Source organism: Diadema antillarum, unplaced genomic scaffold, assembly GCF_040938485.1.
Source record: "Diadema antillarum isolate AM-2024a unplaced genomic scaffold, OU_Dant_1.0 seq00000565_RagTag, whole genome shotgun sequence".
NCBI classification, from domain to species: Eukaryota; Metazoa; Echinodermata; class Echinoidea; order Diadematoida; family Diadematidae; genus Diadema; species Diadema antillarum.
Window position 1 is genome coordinate 1311984 of NW_027271504.1, and position 20304 is coordinate 1332287.

At 41.1% G+C, this 20304-nt stretch overlaps 2 protein-coding genes across 2 annotated transcripts; one reads left to right on the forward strand and one right to left on the reverse strand.

The window, feature by feature from the left end:
• Positions 1-5277: 5277 nt before the first annotated feature.
• Positions 5278-9560, reverse strand: LOC139735155 (zinc finger HIT domain-containing protein 3-like). The gene is made up of 5 exons (XM_071645915.1): positions 9341-9560; positions 7895-7932; positions 7421-7498; positions 6812-6892; positions 5278-6278 (listed from the first exon to the last, which is right to left on the reverse strand). The coding sequence occupies exons 1-5, from the start codon at positions 9421-9423 to the stop codon at positions 6088-6090; spliced, it is 471 nt and encodes a 156-aa protein (XP_071502016.1). The 5' UTR covers positions 9424-9560; the 3' UTR covers positions 5278-6087.
• Positions 9561-10122: 562 nt separating this feature from the next.
• Positions 10123-19051, forward strand: LOC139735156 (required for meiotic nuclear division protein 1 homolog). The gene is made up of 10 exons (XM_071645916.1): positions 10123-10326; positions 11095-11604; positions 12321-12432; positions 13238-13365; positions 13704-13804; positions 14747-14853; positions 15598-15662; positions 16486-16683; positions 17610-17726; positions 18644-19051. Exons 2-10 carry the CDS (start codon positions 11155-11157, stop codon positions 18716-18718), a joined length of 1353 nt encoding a protein of 450 aa, XP_071502017.1. The 5' UTR covers positions 10123-10326; positions 11095-11154; the 3' UTR covers positions 18719-19051.
• The last annotated feature ends 1253 nt before the right edge of the window (positions 19052-20304 follow it).

Genomic DNA, 20304 nt, shown 5'->3' on the forward strand with positions numbered 1-20304 from the left:
CTGGGTGTGTCTGTGATAGAGCGCATGATGGGCTGGTGGAAGTCTGTCAAGGATTGGTATGTTAGGTTCTAAAAGTTCAAGTCTGGCCAGGCAGCGAAGAAGTATACTGACCCGGAGCAGTTCATCATTGACAACTGCAGCACCCATGGTCAGCTTGCAGAGATCCAAGCCCATCCTGCAGGTGCATGTTAGAAATCCAAGCCAGACAGTGACCACGAGCAAGCCCCCACTGCTCTTGATGACCTGGAGATGGTAGAGAGCACCTCAGCTGAGGCAGGCTGCACTCCCTGTTGTCAGTCCAGGCCCAACAAGAAGAGGAAGAGGGACGAGCAGGAGGAGGAATGGATGAAAGACCTGAGGGAGACTATTAAGGTGAACCAACAGCTCCTTCCTAGCCTAGCTGGTGCAAGAGAAGCTTGCCCAGTCCTGGTGTTCATTAGGTATGTGTCTGACAACCTGCCAGCTGCACCAGCAGAGCAGTACAAGCAGTTGAAGACCCGCTTCACTGCTCTCCTTGATGCTGCTTCGCAAGAGATTGTTACAGCTCCTCAGCCGGCAATACCTGCTCAGGCCACATCGGCTCTATCTGTATTCCAGCAGCCTCAGCAGTCTCCACAGTCACAGCAGTACCAGCTTTTCCAGCTGTACCCGCGGCAAGCTCCTCAGTACCAGCTTTTCCAGCAGTACCCACGGCAAGCTCCTCAGTACCAGCTTTTCCAGCAGTTAGTTATAGAGGGCTAACCTATTCAGTGTTTGTGAAGGTATTAGTTTCTTTGTTGGTGTATCATATGGATGTTGAGGCGTCAATAAGAAAGACGTTCAAGAGTTTAAAGGGACAGATGAGCTTGGATTCATTTTTATTCTAAGAAAGCCTGGTTGCATTTTATGATTGTCTGTAGGGATGGAATTGCATCATTTGAACTGAATTATGTGGGTGATAGAGACAAAGGTCACTTCATTATGCACATTTTTGTTTTGAATGATCAAAATAAACAAAGTATGATAGGGCCAGGTCGTTCAGAACAATATTTTCATTATCATTATTGTCATTATCATTACTATTATTATTTCATGGTACAGTGTGTTTGTACATTGAGAAACACAGTAACATGTATCAGATGTTGAGTCAGAATAGGTCTCTTAAGGACATTTTATGTGTTAATGTTTATGACTGAACACTTGAACATTCAGTGCCCTGCATATGGTTGCATGCATTTTTGATTAACGATTTAAAGTTGCTATCGTTGTTTATGTTAGTGGTGCAAATCAAAAGAAGTTTAGATTATTACACGTATTACTGTATTTGGAAGACACAGAAATAATTACACTTGACAAGCTTTTCAAGGTAGTGATAGCTAAGCATTATTAATTTCATTTCTCTTTTTATAGTGAACCACAAGTACACAAGTTCAAGTACACATGTCCATCACAAGTTCGATGAAGAATGGCAAGTCATACGTATAACAAGTTATACAAATGCAAGCTCAAGGAAAGGTTCAAGACAATGCAAGCATTTGTAAGCAAGGACAGCAGGGTACTGATGTTTTTAATAAAAGAATTAGAGAACACTTGTGCGTTCCAACTGTGCCCGACTAAAGTAAAGTTTGACCTTTATTCCTGGAAGTTTCATCCAAATCCGTTAACTACTTTTTGAGTTATTTTGAACACGGACAAACTAACAAACAAACAAACGGTAACGAAAATATAACCTCCTCCCTTGGTGGAGGTAACAAGAGAACAGTCGAGATTAAATGAGAAACTTGTAAATCTTGAGCTAGAACATGAAATAGAAAATGCAGAAATTGAAACACATGTACATTATACTAGAATGTGAAGTTCATGATCTTATTGGTAAGCCATAGTGTGAAGTTAATGAAAAGAAGGATGAAGTAAAGTCCTCAGCCCTAAATCCTGATTCTCGAGTGTGGTCAGAAGCAAAGGGTAATGGTATCACATCTGACCCAGTAGAACATAATTGCACCATGCCAACTAGTCCAGTTGAAGACAGTGAAATTCATATGCCATCTCACGATTTGTCTCATACACCTAACGTTGTTGTAGATGATCATTTGAGAAGTAATGATGTGTACAATTCCAACATGAATCCAATATTTCATGCCATTAATGTTGCTCTTAACCTGCCAAAGCCAGATTTGATTACTTTTGATGGCAATCCCACTGTGTATAATAGCTTCATGAATAGTTTTGAAGTTAATGTGGAACAGAAAGTGCTGGATGATAGGACCAGATTTACCTATCTCATTCAGTACTGCTCGGGAAAGGCTCGCAATAGCATCGAGAACTGTGTTCTCATGGAACCACATGAAGGTTACACCAAAGCGAAGAGGATCTTGAGAGAGCAGTTTGTACAACCGCATGTAGTGGCTTACTTGGATAAGTTCCTCAAACGTTCACAACTCAAACAGAACAACCACGCATGATTGTGGAATTTTGCATGAGACATGAAGCGTTGAGGAATGGTACTAGCCCAGATGGGATATCTCGCTGATGCAAATTGCTCTGAAATGCTACTCAAGATTCAACGACTCTCACCCATTCACCTTCAAGCAGAATGGGCGAGGAGAGCCCATACCATGATGGTGAGATGGGTAGTGCCCAACTTTGACTTGATGACTAACATTCGTAGAAGAATCAGCCCAGTTGGCCAGCAATATCTTTAAAAAAGAAACATTGGGAAATCAATTCCAAAGAATGATAAGGCAGTGAAGAAAGAAGCCAGAGCCAAAGGGACAGCATTCGCAACTCAGAGGGTTCATGAGAACTTGCAACGCAAAGCCCAAGGCAGTCATGATCATCCCAAAAGGAAATACCCTTGATGCCAAAGAAAGCATGATCCCAAGTCCTGCGAATCCTTTAAGAAGAAAGGAGTAGATGACAGAAGAGACATAGCTAGAAAAGCGAGATTGTGTTTGAATTGCTTATGACCATTCTACTTGGCTGTAGGCTACCTTTCTAAGGCTCGATGTGAAGTCACTGACTGTGGAAAGAAGCATTATGCTCTTCTGCACACATTTTATCCAAATCAGAACTCTCCTTGAGAAGAGAACCGAAGGAACTGTCCTAGGCATGAAAACGGAAAAGGAGAAAAGCAAGATAACCTAAGCTCTGCGAATCAAGGTCAAGGATACCAGAGGTCGGGTGTTCACTGCTCAGGCTGAGAGTTGTACCGGTAAAGGTTAGAGGAAATGGGAGAGAAAAGACGACCTGGGCCTTATAAGATCAAGGCAGCAACGTTTCGCTTTGCACCAAAGGTCTTGTGGACAAATTGGGTCTCACCAGGACTGACAAATAGCCATAGTAGCAGATGTCCAGTCTATGTTCCATAAAGTGAAGGTTCCACCCAGGGACAGAAATGCCATGAGGTTCCTTTGTCAGTGCCCAATGATGCAGATCTGGGTCTGGGGTTGTATAATTCCTCCTTATATTGTCTACAGTGAAAAGAATAAAGAATGGACTCTTGGAGGGGTACTAGATGCCAGAAACACAACATCACGGCAACTGTTTGTATGTACACATTGGAATAAATCAAGATGGTCAAAAGACTGACTAATACCAATGGATCGAGAATAAAGAACACTTGCCACCAGCCAGTCAAAGAGTACCAGGGCATTGTTTGCACCAAACAGGCCCTTTCGCATGAAAGTCTGGTCGCCCGGCATCAATTCCGACGTTGAGGTGCTCGTAATGCAGTGCACAGCATGCCAGATTGAGGCACCCCCATCCCCAGCAGAGCCCCTACGCCCGTCCCCTATTATGCCCCATGCTCCATGAAGCCGCATTCACGTTGACCTTTGTGGCCCCTTACCCACAGGCGAGACTCTCCTCATGATCATCGACGCTGCATCCCAATGGCCAGAAGTAGAGATTCTACGCACGACGACCACGTGGATAATCAGCAGGCTAGAGCGCATCTTCGCACAGCACGGATTCCCGAAGTGATCGTCTCCGATAACGGCTCCCAGTTCGTGTCGCAAGAGCTCAGTGAATATCTATCCTAAATCAACATGGAGCATCGCCGTGTGACCCCCTATCCAACCCAAGCCAACGCGGAGGTTGAGCAGTGTAACGCAGTTGTCATGAAAGCGATTAGCACAGCTCGCAAGAGCGTCCAAGATTGGAGAAGGGCAATCTCCAACTTCCTCATCACCTATTGCTCAACAGTGCATCCAGTGACGATGTCACCTGCTGAGCTACTGCTGAATTGCGAGCTGTTACTCTCACAACACCCCGCCATGTCGCGATCATATGTTAGAGCAAGGAAGCGTGACAACAACTACGAGAAAGCCATGAAATCAATGTACGACAACGAGAAGCCACGTCACAGCCTTGTAGTACATCCCGGAGACTACGTGATCGTGAAACAGCAAAAACGCGACAAGTTCTTGTCTAGATACAGCTGTACTACCCCCACCCGTGGATCATTGTATCTTCAAAGTGTGGAAGTGTGAAACTTCAAAGGGGAGAGGAAATGACACTGCGATATGCCTCTCAGTTGAGGAAAATACCTCGCCCCTTTAATGCCTACGACCCACACGATGTAGATGACGCAGTCAACTATGACACACCACCATGCGCCACACACAACCCCGCTCAAACTCTAAGTCGCGAAAATGACTCCATCGTGATTGCTAAACCCTTGCGCCGACCCCCACAACGTCTTTCCTACCAAAAGGAAGGACAACTATCCTGAACACTCACCTCCATCTGACGTTTGACTTGTGAACATTACAACATGAACTGCACGAATTTTAATGACTCAAAAAATAAGTGAAGTAATATTCAACTTTATTGGCATTGTTTGTGCTTGAACAGCATGGATGCCCATTGAATCGCATGTCCCCTTAATTTTTTGGTTAGTGTTCCTTTCTGTTCTAGGGGTAAGATCGATGAGTTATAGTAATGTGCCCCTCCAAGTATGATGCTGCCCCTTCCCCTTTTAACCCCTTCCTAAAAGAAAGATAAAACCTGCCCAACCAAACTGAATGTTGCTTGTGGTTCCTCACTCTGATGTACCACGCATCCAAGCTTATAACAGTGTTCATATCTTTTCTTTTATTCAGACACCCCCCCCCCCCCCCCTTGGGCAGGCACTACAATAACAATACTGATGATGATGATGATAATGATGATGATGATATCAATAATGATAATAATAATGATAATAATAATGATAATAATAATCATAATAAATTTATTAACAATAATAATGAAATTAATAATAATAACAATAATAATAATAACATAAGCATGGTCTTCTTCATCCAGGGGAGCCTCTTCAGTGTTGCCACTGCTCTCCCAAATGGCCCTTTACATTTCTGTGAAGTTACAGCATGTTTTGCCATATCTGACAAAATCAAGTCATCTGCACTAAAAGTGCACTGCCTTTCCCCCATATCCATCCAAACCAAACTGTGCATTGTCAGCACAAGTACTGTACTTTGGTTATGATACAAAGTATGTGCATTCAGCTTATGCATTCGACATGTAAGTGGTAAAATCATGGTATCATTTTTCGAAGGAGACAGAAAAATTAAATTTCAAACCTTGTGTGTATCTATTTTGGCAATCACACGTCTACATTTCCACACTGGCGATTACGCATTAGATCATTCTACACAAGTATGGAATGTGCATGGAACGTTTATTAAAATGTTGAATATGTAATATACTGCCTGCCATACATTTCATCACCACCTGTTCTGTTTCTCGCGCTCCTGTCATGTCTAGTCAACAACTTCAGTGATCCACCATTAGTCAACTACCCTGTAATACAGTGAACTGACGGCTTATGGTCATAAACTCATCATTGGACTTGATGAGTAGCAAGGATCTTATGTTACTAGTTGTGAGATGATGTTAGTACAAGGCACAACACATTAATTAATCAGTTGTATTCCGGAAACCAGTAAGACAGATCATACTTGTTCTCCTGTCAGCCCTTGTCCTCTAACACCTTCCTCATGTGATGAAGGAATTCATAGCAGATTTCAATTTAAATGTAAATTGACTTCTTGAAGTGAGATGGCACTTGTACTGATATGGACAGCAGAGGGCAGCATTCATTTGTCATCTCTCCATGAGGGGGCTCTCCTTGCTGCTCTGGGTGGCTGACAGGCAGGCATCTGCAAACTCCACAAAGATGGGCTCCTGCATGGCGCCCTCTATGGCCTTGACCTTATCCTCTGCCTGATCCAAGTGTATGATCATCTCCCTCAGGTGGCGGTTCTGTAAGAGGGACTTCAAAGCGTCGGACTTTCCTGTAATACCATGGACGAGACACAGACCGTAGATTGCATTAGGGTATACAAGCATTAGAAATGAGCACTTAAACTTTTCTGCTCAACAGATCCCTTCAGCAACAATTTATATAAGCATCGGTTAAATAGCCTAGCTGTTCATGAAGTTCGCGAATTTCTTCAATTCGGATCTCGTCTGAAGAAAAAATGTATATCAAGACAATCTACTGAATATGAGGTATGTTGTACACTCTTGGCCATTCATATGTATATGGGTTAATCAAAAACCTTTGACAAATCATTTTCTGATGTCTTAGACTGCTTATTAAGAAAATAACAAAAGATACCCTTTTCACTTAACAATGCATATATACACATGAGTGTATACATGCTGTTCCAATCTTTCTCCCAGTAAAAACAAAAAACTAATCTAAAAGAAGAGGTGCTCAATCATTCCATATGCAATCATAATCCACAGTTCTAAAGAGAGAGCTCTCATGATCATATTACAGACATGGGATCATGGAGTAACATAGAGAGATGAAGATACTGACCTAGACTTTGGAGTTGCCATGGTTTCAGGCGATCGGCATCAGCCTCTGGGTCACTGTCCTCACTTGACACTTCTCCATCCTCTGTGATGCATAAAGCGGTCACAAAAATCACAACATTCAGAAAGGCAGCATACTACGAGCTGTGCAGTTTTATTTTTTCATAACGGAGGGATGAGATGCTACAAGTTCACACTAAATTGCAGATAAAGGCTTGGTTTCATTGAAATGCTGCCTGCAGCAATGGCAGATTCAGGGAGGACCACAGGGCGCACCCCCCCCCCCCCTTTAATTTTATAAACGCGCCCCCTCTGTTTATGGAATTCATGGATCCGCCCCTGTTTTAGGTTCTTCATTTTGGTAATTGTACATGTATACTTCTATGCTTACAAAGGGATTACTTGGTCAATGATCGTTCTGCATACAGTTACTACTGTATCCGGGCAATTACCAAGAGAGGGCAATTACCCCCCGCTAAATATTGGTTAGTGGTAAGGTTAGGTTAGGGTTAGGTTTAGGGTTAGGATTAGGTTCAGGATAGGATAAGGATTTGGGCCAGGGGACGGGTCCAGGGTGATTACCCAGGGGGTAACTGCCCTAGACACAATATACCTCTCTCTCTGCTGGAATCTGTGGAATGCTCCTTCCCGGCAGGTTTCGCATGCCCCTCTTCTTTCTTGGCACAGGAATCTGCGATAGAATGAGTACATTGCAGACCAGTAAATAGGATGTAGCCCAGCTCATTAAAATATATAATATAAGGGAATTATATCTGGACAATTTAACAGTCTAAATACAATGTATGGTTTCTGAGAGACAATTTCACACACTTAGGACACATTTACACACTGAAGAGATTTCTTTGTGGGAGCATAGAAAGTTAAATTAGAAATAAAGGCTAAAATCTGTAACAAGGACAGCTTTCGATCAATCAAAATCAGAGTACCATGATTCATGTTTGACATGGACATGTGTTCTAAACGAGAATGTAGCACACATAGATTTCACAATCGAATTACTTGTATCACAGGTTATGAGTAAAAAGAAAAGTGTAAGCACAGGGTGTGATCATGAGTATTACTTTACCTTCTGCTTTGTGGTGCTTGTAGCATGTTACTGAACAGCTGTAATGGAAATAAAAAGTCAAAACACAAGGACTGAGTGAGTGACCACAATCCACAGGAACTACATGTATATCGTATATAAAAATCCTCTAGTCTTGAACATCCGTAATCCTCTTACTTTAGTTGCAACGGGTGCTACACTGGCAAGTTGGTGAAATGTGACAGGATAAATAAATGTCAAACTAATTCTTTCACTTCTCCTCAAGTGCAAACTGCAAAGCCCAGGGTAACACACACACACACACACACACATACACAAATCACTGCAAGCTGTGCTCACATTCACATCTCTGATGTTAACTAGATATCTATGTCTTTGACTGAAAGAATGGCCTGTATCTGGTCGTCGGGAAAATGTTCCGCGGAGACTGCGTCTGGATTCACGGATCCCCTCCTTATACAGACCGAAGTCAATGATGCTGGCTCTTGTGTGGATGCGCTGCCAGCGGTCGTGCACAGATCAAACATTACGATAAACCAAATTTCAGACAGCTTTTTTACATTCAAACAAGTTTGACATGACACATTATTCAGCAATATTTGGGGTAAATTTCTCACATTGTGCAATAGAAATACTCACAGTAAACTACGTTAACGCAGAAATTTTTTCCATATCGCAACATCGCCGCTCGCTAGCAGTGCAAGTCACCATTTTGAATCTGTAAGCCGATCACATGCGAGGTACATGTTTAAATTAAAAAAAAAAAACATGTAGAAACTACCTCGCATGTGATTGGCTATTAAATGGATTCATAATCTATATATTGAAGAGCTGTTATGACCGTATCGACGGGCTGGTAGTTGCATATTTAATCATGAAAATTCTACCAAAATGTTGGATATCCTGGTGAGTGCAATGAATACTTGAAACGTTGATTTTGCTATACAAGTTTAAATTTGCCAATCTAGGGCTGTGAATTACACCCAATCGAGAAGGGTGAGGTACCTCACCCAATTCTCCGTAGAGACAGTGGTTAGGAGCTTCCACACAGCGATGTATACTACCAACTTCTGTCTGTCTACCGAGGAGAGCGATAACGTCAACAACAAAAAAAGACTCCTCCAGACAGACGGATCTTTCTGTCTATCTATGTCTGTAAGTATGACACATACACTGACTGTATCTCTATTGAGTATTGTTTTACAGAAATTATACATCAAGATAGGCCTTTCACAGTTTTATTATAGGCATTATTGACTCATTTCTTCGGTGATTCAAATGACTGTGACTGTACGGCTAAAGTAAAGGGAATTTGACAAATTGAAGACGTCATCAATGATCAATTGAATATTATGGCAATATGGGTCCTTTTAAACTTCTTGGCTTTAGTGTGCACCCCGTGCTCTAACTAGGTCTATACATTTTACTGTCATTGCACTGCCGTATATCGCGTATTAATTTACTCACTACACTATCCGACACATGGGACATCTGTACTTCTGCTGATTCGTCTTGCAAATGGCGCACATACTATCACGGATACCATCCATGTCAATACCAAATACGTTGATTTAAGCAACCGGACTCCAACAGAAATTATGAGGGTGGTGGTGGTGCACCGTCGTGGGGTCAGTTTGACTTCGTTTTAGTGGTGTATTTTCTGATTGATGAGCAACGGAGCTGGGAGTGGTGGCCACATACACCACGACAGGTGTACGTGCATTACTGTACCTGCACCTGGCTCGCTACTACTGGGGGCGCGTGGTACTGGCACAAGAGTTCTGTGGGTACTGGTGCCGTGTGCTACATGCGCGGATATGCGCGATGATGGATGCTTGCTTTCATTGTGTGGGACTTTCCCCATTATGCCAGTGATTCCAGCTTATGGAAAGCTGCCTGATTCATACCATAAGAATCATGCGCCGCACATGTTGTTGCTCCCACTAAATGTACCACATTTCACAAATATGACCGTAACAAAAAAAAAAGGAATAATAGAAATGGAATCAACAGAGTCAGAACAATGTAAAATGCATGAATGTTGAAAGTGTCAAGAATAGCTGTACTAGTAATTAAGCTGTTTATGGAACGCTTGCTGGTTTTAGCTGCACAGCGAGAAGTAAAGGTAGGTCTACGTACAACACATGTGCGGATCGCGTGCGGTTCAAGCTGCCGTACAGTACATCAACATCTCGGGCTGTCAGCTGCGAGGGTCGACGTAGCCAGTGTTGCATCATAATATCAATTTGTCAGCTTTTCTTTTGATCGTGTAGTTACCTTCCAATCGTTGCATCCATTGGAATTCTCATGATGTCTCAAGCATGAAGGAGAAGGAGCCTGGAATTTTTTCCTTAAAACCGTGGCTTTTTGTCGATTGAAATTTTGCAAGAACAGCTGAAGCCTGAAGAAGGAACTCAGTCTGAATTTGATAAGAGAGCAAGCCAGGAAATTCAGTAAGCCAAGGGGCCGGGCAGTTAAGCATTGATTAGCCTTTTTAGGCCTCCTTTTTTTCGTTTATTGTTTTGTTTACAGCTGAATGACAAAAATGGAAAAGGCTGAACTTAAAATACAGTCAAAAGATTCTGAGGCTTAATTGTGCAAAATGAGATTAATTTTGTGATATAAATTTATCTATATTTTGCATTTTTTTTTTGTTAGATTGACTTGAATTAATACAATGACATACAATTACAATTTAAAAAAAAATATTTTTCTTACCTGCTGAGCAGTGTATATATATGGTACCTGAGGATATCCCAACCCTGTCTGGGTAAAATTTATAGCTCAAGAATAGGCCTTGTGTTATAGTAGTAGTGAAGTAACGTCACAACAAACTGATTAAAGAATAAAGAAAGTGTATCAGGATCGAGATACTCTGAGAGACCGGCTGACAAAAGGAGTAGTCGAGTACATGTACTTGTGGTTTTCCCCTTTTTAACCCATTGAGGATATGAGTCGCGAGTATACTCGGGCAAGTGTCTATGGGAAATGCGCGTTGTAGCAAAATCACACCGTCGAACCGGGTTAAAGAAAGTACTGCACCAGTGACCCCATTTCACACTGTATACCGCTACAGTGGCCTTTGGTGGGTTAGGTTTGGAGATCCCTTTGTGATGCAAATAAGGCAGATAATTATCTTTGATAATACATGTCTAGAGATCTAAATGATGTGGATGTCTACATGCAGACCACCTCTCTTTCTCTGTGTTGCAAACATGCAGGGAAAATACCATCTTGAAGTTTAATCAGCTCAGGATTGTTGGAGTTATCAGAGATCAAGTATGCAGCCAGTACTGCAGCAGAGGCTATTATGGATGAGCTCACCCCAGATTTGCTGCAGTATTCTCAAACATGTTGTGAGACTTGGACCTGGCAGGCTCTTTGCGTCACATTGCGGTTTCACCCACAATGTGAACCCATCCCGCAGCTGTGCTTTATTACTCGCCAGTACTGGTAGGAGATGCTCATTTCCTCCGAGGAACTGGCCGGTAAATCATTCCAGAAATATGAGGCTATCGTCTTGGACTGGTGGTGAGGGAACATCGAGGATTGCAGCACTTGCCAAGAGGTTAAAGTCATCAGATGCTTGGCTGGAGAAGCCGGTCGTCTTCAGGAGCACGGTGCCGTCGCCAAGCAACAAGCTGAGGCCAGACAGGAGTGGCAAGAAGGTGTCTAAGGTGCCGAGGCCGAGGACCAAGAAGCCGTCCCGGTTTATTGATGGAGTCGCAAAGGTGTGCACACTTATTCCCCCATGTGTTTTGATTTGTTTTTGTTTTATTATTGTTCTTTCAACAGGTGCTAAGCTCTTGTTTGGATGCACTGGGCAAGTGAGGTCAATTTTTTTAAAACAGATTTTGATGATTTTTTTTCAGCTCTTTGGATAGTTCATTCAGTTTGAGAGAAAAGGGAAACATACCAAAAGACCGGGACATCTATTTTCATAATTGATCACCGTGAAATCCTGACATGGTGTGCTGAGCACAGATTTCCTGATTTTTACATTTTACACTTTATTACCAACAATTTACCATGGTAACAGTGGGGAAAAAGGCCAGCCACAAAAAAAAAAAAAAAAAATGCAGGTACATATAGGTACAGTTTGAGTCAAGCATGTGTCTTGAGGAAATTAAGCATTCATACGCAGTGTGTTATATCAAATCACCATTTTAATATGCTTCATTGAAAACAAACACATATTGTCTGACTTTTCAACTCTTGTGGGCATATCTTTTCAATAAATATGAAATCTGCTTTTGCAAAGTAAAATTGTCTGTATTTGCAATTTGTGTAACTTTGACGTTTTCATATTAAAAGGCTTTATCATGATAGTGAAGTGGCAAGACATATCCACCAAAGCATTATGATGCGATCATAATGTTGTAGCAAAAGGTCATATGTGGATCTGATTCCACTTTGATTCATGCTGTCATGCTTGCCTTGTTTCCAGGATGCCTACCTGTGCACTGCCTTCTCCACTGCCGAGGAATACAACATAGAACATCTAAGTTTTGACCTACAGCTGCAGGGAAACAAGTTTTGCACAGTTGAAATGCCTCAAGGTAATTGAGTAACATGCAGTCAACCTTGCACAAGTCAAACAATTTGCTCAGTCAAATGAAAATTGTACCCTTGATTGATACAAGTGTGTGTTAATTGTATTATGTAAGTCAAAGGATTTGCTCCAATTCCTTTGGATTAAACTTTCTCTTAATATGTGAGCTTAACTGTGTATAGAAAGGTGACACAGCATTTGCTCCTGCAGCAATTGCTCTGCTCTTATTTTCTCCAAGGTCTTAGGGGTAGGGTTAGGGTTGTGATAGGGTTTAAAGTTTAGTTTGATATGAGGATTAGGATTAGGGTCAGGGTTATGTTTGTGGGTTGAATTTATGTTTCGCCCAGCGTGTAAAGTTGTATTTCATGGGAGCGGTTGTCGCAGAGGCAAATGGCATGGAACTGCATGGAAATGCTGGGTTTGTGGTGTCTCGCACATTGGTAAGTCTTCCACCTGAACACATTTTGGATTTACCTGTTAGTAGAAATACAGGCAAAAATGCATGTACATTAGCTTGTGTAGACCCTCTAAAATGAAACAGAAAAAGTGCCCTATGTGGGTAGATTGACACTCAACAGACATCTTATTACCTGCACTCGGCTATAGGGGAATAATCTAAAATTCTCATCGCAAAAATTTTGTTTGAAAAGTAGGATTAGTAAAAAAACTCCTGTCATACCTCCTTGAGGTGCAGCGAAGGACTTTCTGACTTACAATGTGCAAGTGTTACATGCATTGATGCAATGTCATCGCACACACCTATTTATTAGAGGGGGAAACTTGATCATCTGTATCATCGCTTTCTCTATCAGATGCCCATGACGTCCTCCACATACAGCTGTCGGATGAGTTCTACGAGAGCAGGGAGGTCATTGAACCAGGCGAGATGTTCTTTTTCCGGGAGGGTTCTGTTGTGTTCTGGAATGTTCCTGACCCTGTTGTAAGTCTGGAGGTCCTCATTTGCGGGTATTGGTATTAAAATAAACACCAAGATGCTATTCACAAGAAAAAAAAAGAAGGTTGGACAATTTAGCTTATACCTTGATTGCATGCTAGGATGGGATCATGCTATGAACATGGTACTGCAATTTAACCATAGCTGTTCAAAATTCTGCACATGATGATGTATCATACCATCAACATGATTCAGATACTTTTCTGCATAAAGTGGTAAAACAGGAATCATTACCAGTGAATAGAGACCGTACTGTGTACCCAAAGACCTCTACATTGCTCTATTAAATTTGTTTGTTCGTTTTGTTACAATTTTTTTTTCAGATAAAGGAAGTGATGCGAATATTGGGGAGACACCAGCACCAACCTTACGAAGTGGCCCTCGTAAACTGGGAGAATGAGCAGATGACTTACAGCTACCATGAGTGAGCACCTTCCATTCTTCTGTGTAGTGAAGTCTCAAATGTCCCTGTGGGATTAAATGGCACATGTGTCAAAGACAGTACATAATCTGCCCTGAACAGTGCAGGCAATAGTAACAAGCAGTAGAGGGTTTTAGTATACATTTTTAAAAAGCAGCAACGAAGTTGCCTGGGAGGTTTAGCTATTTGACAATGGTGAGAGGAGGAATTTCATTGAGGGTCTGGGGAGGGGGAGGAACAGAGAGCCAGATGAGTTGATATATTCACACACTTCAAGGAGAGGAGGAATCAAAATAGGAAAGGTGGAAGGTGGAATATTAGTCACCAAATAGGAGGGTAAAGACTGGAGCATAGAATAGGGCAGTCACAAATTGTCCGAGATTTTGAAGGGACGTCTTTGATATCCTCAAGCGACACATTATCCATCAATAAGAATTGTCAGGAAACGTGTATTTATGTAACCTTGTGTGCAATTAAAAGATTGAATGGAATGTCATTTGGTAGTCATTTGGTCTATAGCTTTGACTATATAAAAAGTTGAGTCATCAACCCAAGCATGGACATGTCAAATAGAGAAGGGAGTCAGTAAACAGAATGAACTGGATCTTGAATATATTGGTCAAGAATATGCTTTGTAATCTGTGGACAAAACTGTTGTGCAATATTTTCAAGTGCATCATTCATGCTCACCATATATTTCTTTACTCAAAGTGTAACAAGGTTATTCATAGCTCTATGTACAAACGTTGGTCAAGTAAAAAATGATGTGATGCATTTTTTATCATGAAAGAGCAACTCTTTTTATTATGCAGTTACCAAATGTTTCTTTGTTATTATACCCCCATCCACACATAGTGTGTATGGGGGTATATAGCAATCATTGTTATTAACTTTTCTCTCTGTCTCTCTCATTAATTCTCTCTGTGTGACATTGTTTTTATGAAGACAGAAGACCAACCTGATAAAGAGCAAGATAATGCTGGATGCTTCACGGTCACAGAACGAAACGGCGTTGGAAAAGTTTGCCTTCTCAAATGCTATGACGCTCTCAGGTCTGTGACCTCTCCTGTTCAAATTAATTCAATGAACTGCCTGCTTCATTTGTGTACTCAATCAAATGAAAAATGAAAAAAATGAAGATGGGTATGATGTATGGTGCATTTATCATTGTGAATATAATGACACAACATTTGCTCCTGTGACAATCGCTCCAGTATTATTTTCTTCAAGGATGTAGGATTAGTTAGGGTTGTGATAGGGTTTTAGGTTTAGTGTGATGTGAGGATTATGATTAAGGTTAGGGTTATGTTTGTGGGTAGAATTTATGTTTGGCTTAGCATGTACATTATTTCATGGGAGCAACTGTTGCAGGAGCAAATGTCATGGAACCAATATTAGTAATTTGAACAGCTTATATAGTACCTATGACCAAAATGTTTCGAAACACTTTACAACTCGCAAGAATAACATACATATAAATCAACTATGTGTATATATTTCATCATCTTTTCAGCCTCCCTATTTTTTTCTTCCCCTGCTGACTGAAATTGTTATGTTAAGCCTTGTTCAAACTATTCACATATTCAGCTACTTATGGCAGTGTCTTTCAAACCAAACCTTACTTAGGTTGTGTCCAGACAAAGTTGTAAAATAGATCTGAACTTTCTGTCATGAAAATACAAATGGCTTATGATCCATCACTCACCATATATCAATGTATTGATATGTTGTCTGAAATCTGCAAAATATTTTGTCGAATTATCAGAATTTGTCTTTGATTCTGTCTTCAAATGCAGTGAAATTGGCAATTTGGGAATATGCACTGGACAAATTTGTTGCATCAATTGAGAACATACCAGAGGCAAGTATCTAAATGCATTGCATTCAAATTCATCTTTTCTTCATCATTTTCTTTTTTGCTTGTTCTGTTTTTTTCTCCTTTGCCCATTCCCTCACTGACTTTCCATCTCTGTCACACACACACACACACACACACACACGCACTCTCTACTGTAAAAGTGGAAATTTTCGCGGTGTTGAAATTTTCGCACATTTCGCGCAACCAGAAGCTAGCGCGAAAATAAAAACACGCGAATATTTTTGCGTGTCGTATGTTCCAGTAGCTGATGAGTGATGTCTTTATTCCGCGGAATTAAAAACACGCGAAATTCTTCTTACCCAGCCAAGCGCGAAAAATAAGTCGCACGAAAATATCCACTTTTACAGTATCTATCTCTCTTGATATGTCACTTTCAATTGTCTTGACAGTTTGTGCTGCTTGATGAGTTACTCATGACTGATTTCATGCCTTCATATGCTGTGGGTGATTTCAGCTCATCACAGTGATGATGATTCTTGAAAACCACGATGTCAAATCTCAGAATATATTGAGACTTTAAAATTCAGACAGGAGAAATTGAAGTTGTAAAATTGTTTTATTTAAGTATGAAATCCTTCTTCTTTTCTTGTTTTTATTCAGCCAAGCCAGATATTCTGCAGTTTTCCTAGCTTTGATTTTTCTGACTGTATCAGGATAGTGTCACGACAGTTCACTTATTGAATTGCCTTCACCACGTTCTCAGGCCATTGTCATTTGAAGAATTGTCAAAAAATAAAAAGAGGATCAGATGTGTAACATGTCATCATGGCTCTGTGATTTGTCCTTTTTTTTTATTGGTTGCCAGAACATGAAGCTGGGCAAAGGAGTGAAGCTGTCCAGGGAGGAGGTGATGAAGAAGACTGGAGAGCTCTTTGCCCTCCGACACCGCATCAACCTCTCCTCGGACCTCCTCATCTCGCCGGACTTTTACTGGGACCGGGAGGAGCTGGAGATGGTGTACAACAAGATGTGTCAGTTCCTCAGCATCTCCAGGAGGACTAATGTGAGCATTCTGTAAAGCTAACTCAACTTCTTTTATTGTATAGATTCTATTCCCACAGCTTCTACAGCAAGGGTGTTGATTTCATTGTGTCCTCAGATCACCTGTACCTGTTAAACTTGTGAAGATACCTGCAGATATTTCCATGAAGAAAAATAAAAAGTAACAGCCGATTCCTCTGTAGCAAATCCTTGCTAATGCATTTTACATACAGACAGTGTAGAAAAAGAAGTGTTGTGACTTTGCACTCATTACTCTGTATCACTCACCAACCCCACTTGGGCAGAAATCCCCCCTTTCCCCTCCCAGTCCGGAGTCAGAGAGACTACATGTATTTTCCCTAAATCTCCAGTAAAGGGGTACTTTTCGCTCAACGAAATCCAGCACACGAGACTTATAAAAAAGGGCTACATTTGATTTTCACCCAGAGATTTCGTTTGAAAAAGTTGTTGTTGCTGTTGTTGTTTATCTTTTACAAATTAACAAACATTTATGACATGAAGTTTTCATTTTTTTTTTTTTTTTTTTTTTTGGGGGGGGGGTTTCTTATGAGTTCTGAGATCCCAGTTTGAACACACACACACACACACACAGAAAATCTCTCCTAAGGTATCATAATGACAGCTGCGCTGAGAGGAAGTGGGGGTATCTGTCTTGAGACAGGGTTAGAATGAGTGCTCACCTCAGATGGGGAGTGCATTGAGCAGTGTACCACGATTCAGGGTGTCCAGAAGTTTTGGCAGTCCAGGGATTGGGGGGAAGGGGAGGGGATGCATTCAAATGGAGGGAACAAACATATATGTGTACCCTAAATAATACTGGGTGGGGGCCGAGATCATAACCATGGTCATGTTGTGAACAGGCCAGAAGAATTATAAAATCAATCTTCAGTCTTCATCCCCTTCTGTTGCCCTCCCTGGTCCATCCAGGTCATGAACGAGAAGCTCAACCACTGCACGGAGCTGGTGGAGCTCATGCGGACCCACCTGGAGGAGAAGCACTCCCACCGGCTGGAGTGGATGATCATTGTCCTCATCATGGTGGAGGTGAGTAGTGCTGGTTGCTAGGCAACAGGAATGATGCGGGAGAGGAGTTATGCCGTCACAAAGTCTGAAGCCATAAGTTTTGCCCACTCAAGATTTCGTGTTGTAGATGCCTGTTTCACATTTAGACATTGTGCCAGCACAGCACATGGCAGAAATCTTTTAGCAGCATCTCATGTCAAAGAAACAAGATATTTGATTTTTTGTCAACATTTCAATTTTTATTTTCTTGATTCTTGCAGTGTTTATGATGGAGCTGTCTTTCTTGTTGACAAAACATGATTACTAGAATGTGGATGAGAATTCCATAAACAAATGTGTTTATGTGTTAATGTAATTATTGTTCTTTTTGGTCATTGTCAACGACAAATTTTCTGGAAATTACTCTTTTACCTGGATGTGTGCATGGGAACCTTTGCTGGATGCTGAAGATGATTTCTCAGTGAATGTTCCAGAGAAACTTTAGGATAGGAAGATAAGGAATGTTTGCTGAGGAGTAGAAAAAAAAAGTGTTTTGAATTGCCGCCAATCACTGATGTGGTGGCATTTAAAATGTTATTGATGATGTTTGAATGCTATTGTGACAATAAAGCTCTAGTCTCTTTGAGGGAGACCATCATTTGATCAACATATTGTTAGACCACAAAACATAGCTATTAAGTCTTGTGGAATGCATTGTTGTATAGAGCAACTACTTTGAATTCAGACGTCTCTCTGTTTTTCTTTTTTTCTTGCTCTCTCTCTCTCTCTCTCTCTCAGTGGAAAGACATGTCAATGGCAGTAATAAAAGAGTCACAAAGAAGATAAAACTTGATATTCTTATGTGGACAGGAGATAATCATCAATATATTTCCAATAAACACTCCCAAATACTTGATAGAATTCACCTGTGCATAAAATATGTCTGTCATCCCATGCAGGTCCTGTTTGAAATCATCCACTACATCAGGGTGTACCACACAGATGAGGAACCAGTGGGGGAGAGCGGTTCATGACCACTTTGCACCCATGGTAACATTCCTCACGACCCGAAGCATTGCCTGTGGACAAGAGCAGTCTACCGACAGTGGTCTGATTGAGCTGGACTGATGTTTAGGGGGAGGGGAAAATGTGTACAGCGTTTGGTGCTGGGTTAGCTAGCTGCTGATCTACTCTGTGCAAAATTATCTTTGCAATCTTTGGGTTAGTCATGGACTGGGTAAATATTCTAGTGATTTGAGGGTTATGGTTAAATTCTGTGCCTGCTGTATACCTCTACCTACTATGTGTATTCACTTACACTCCAGAGGAGTACGTGTATATTTGAGTCATTAATTATTTCAGTTGGGAAGTGCGTCTTACGTCAGCTCTCTGATAAGGTGACTCTCATCTAGTCGCAATGTGTGTTTCGCATGGGATTTTGTAGAGGAATTTGACCATTTGAGACTCTAAATTGTCTGCATGATGGTCATCTATGTTTCTTGTGCAAAAGTTCCAGAACTCATATTTAACTACAAGTATCTACCGTTAATGCATGTTCTGTTTATAGTCATACTAGAGAGGTTTCAGATTCTACTCGTAGGTAAGAGAGAGACGGTGTGTGTGTGTGTGTGTGTGTCTGAGAAAGAGAGATAGGGAGATAGAAAGAGAAACAGTAATAATATGATTGCAGTTTACATGTTTCATGTCTATGCATCAATCATTTTATGACAGCTATGGAGTAGAAGTGCTTGCTAATACTGTACTGCAATACTGGAGTAAATGGGAGAGAGGATTCCATCGATCTGGATGTGTCTTGTTTGGGTATCTCTGTCTCACCGATACAGTTTGTATGAAGTGAAAGCCCAACCATAGATTTACCACTGTGTACAGTGAAACATTATGCTGCCTTTCTTAGTTTTCTTTTGCTGACGTTCATCCACTGAGGTCAGAGGTCATGCCACATGGATGTATCGCATGAAGAAGAAGACTACATCATCTTTGCCCAATGACCTGAAACTGACAAGTATCATTGACAGTGATTGCACAGGATTAACAGGATGAGGCTGAGGTATATGTAGAGACAAGAGATGTGTTTTGTTAAATCTTAGAGAGCCGTGTGCCATATGCCCTGTCTTCCATTACATTATGGTATGTGACTTTTATACAGAAAGCGTTACTGATAATCACTGAATATTTTTTTCAAATATTTTAATCATTTGCCTGAAATAGTGTGTTATCAGGAACAAGAAATTAGCATATTTTTGGAGAGCATTTTCATTTTCTAAACAGAGTAGTGCAAATGCACACAGCTTGCTATGTACCATTGCTGTTCCTTGTAAGAAGTTTGCAGCGTATAAAGTATATGTTTCTACGTGGGATAGAAATTTTTAGCCAACAGTTCGGTGGATATCGTGGGATATTTGCAGTGGATATATGCATGAGAAATGGAGGTCCATTGTCTGGACAGCCAGGAATGCTGACATTTTTTTGGCTTAACAGTAATATATCTATTCTATACCATACTAGTAAGTATACAATTCTACAGTACATACAAATTCTCCAGTGACTAAAATGCAATATTGATGTCACAGGGTGTAAGTCACAGGATGTTATCGCATTG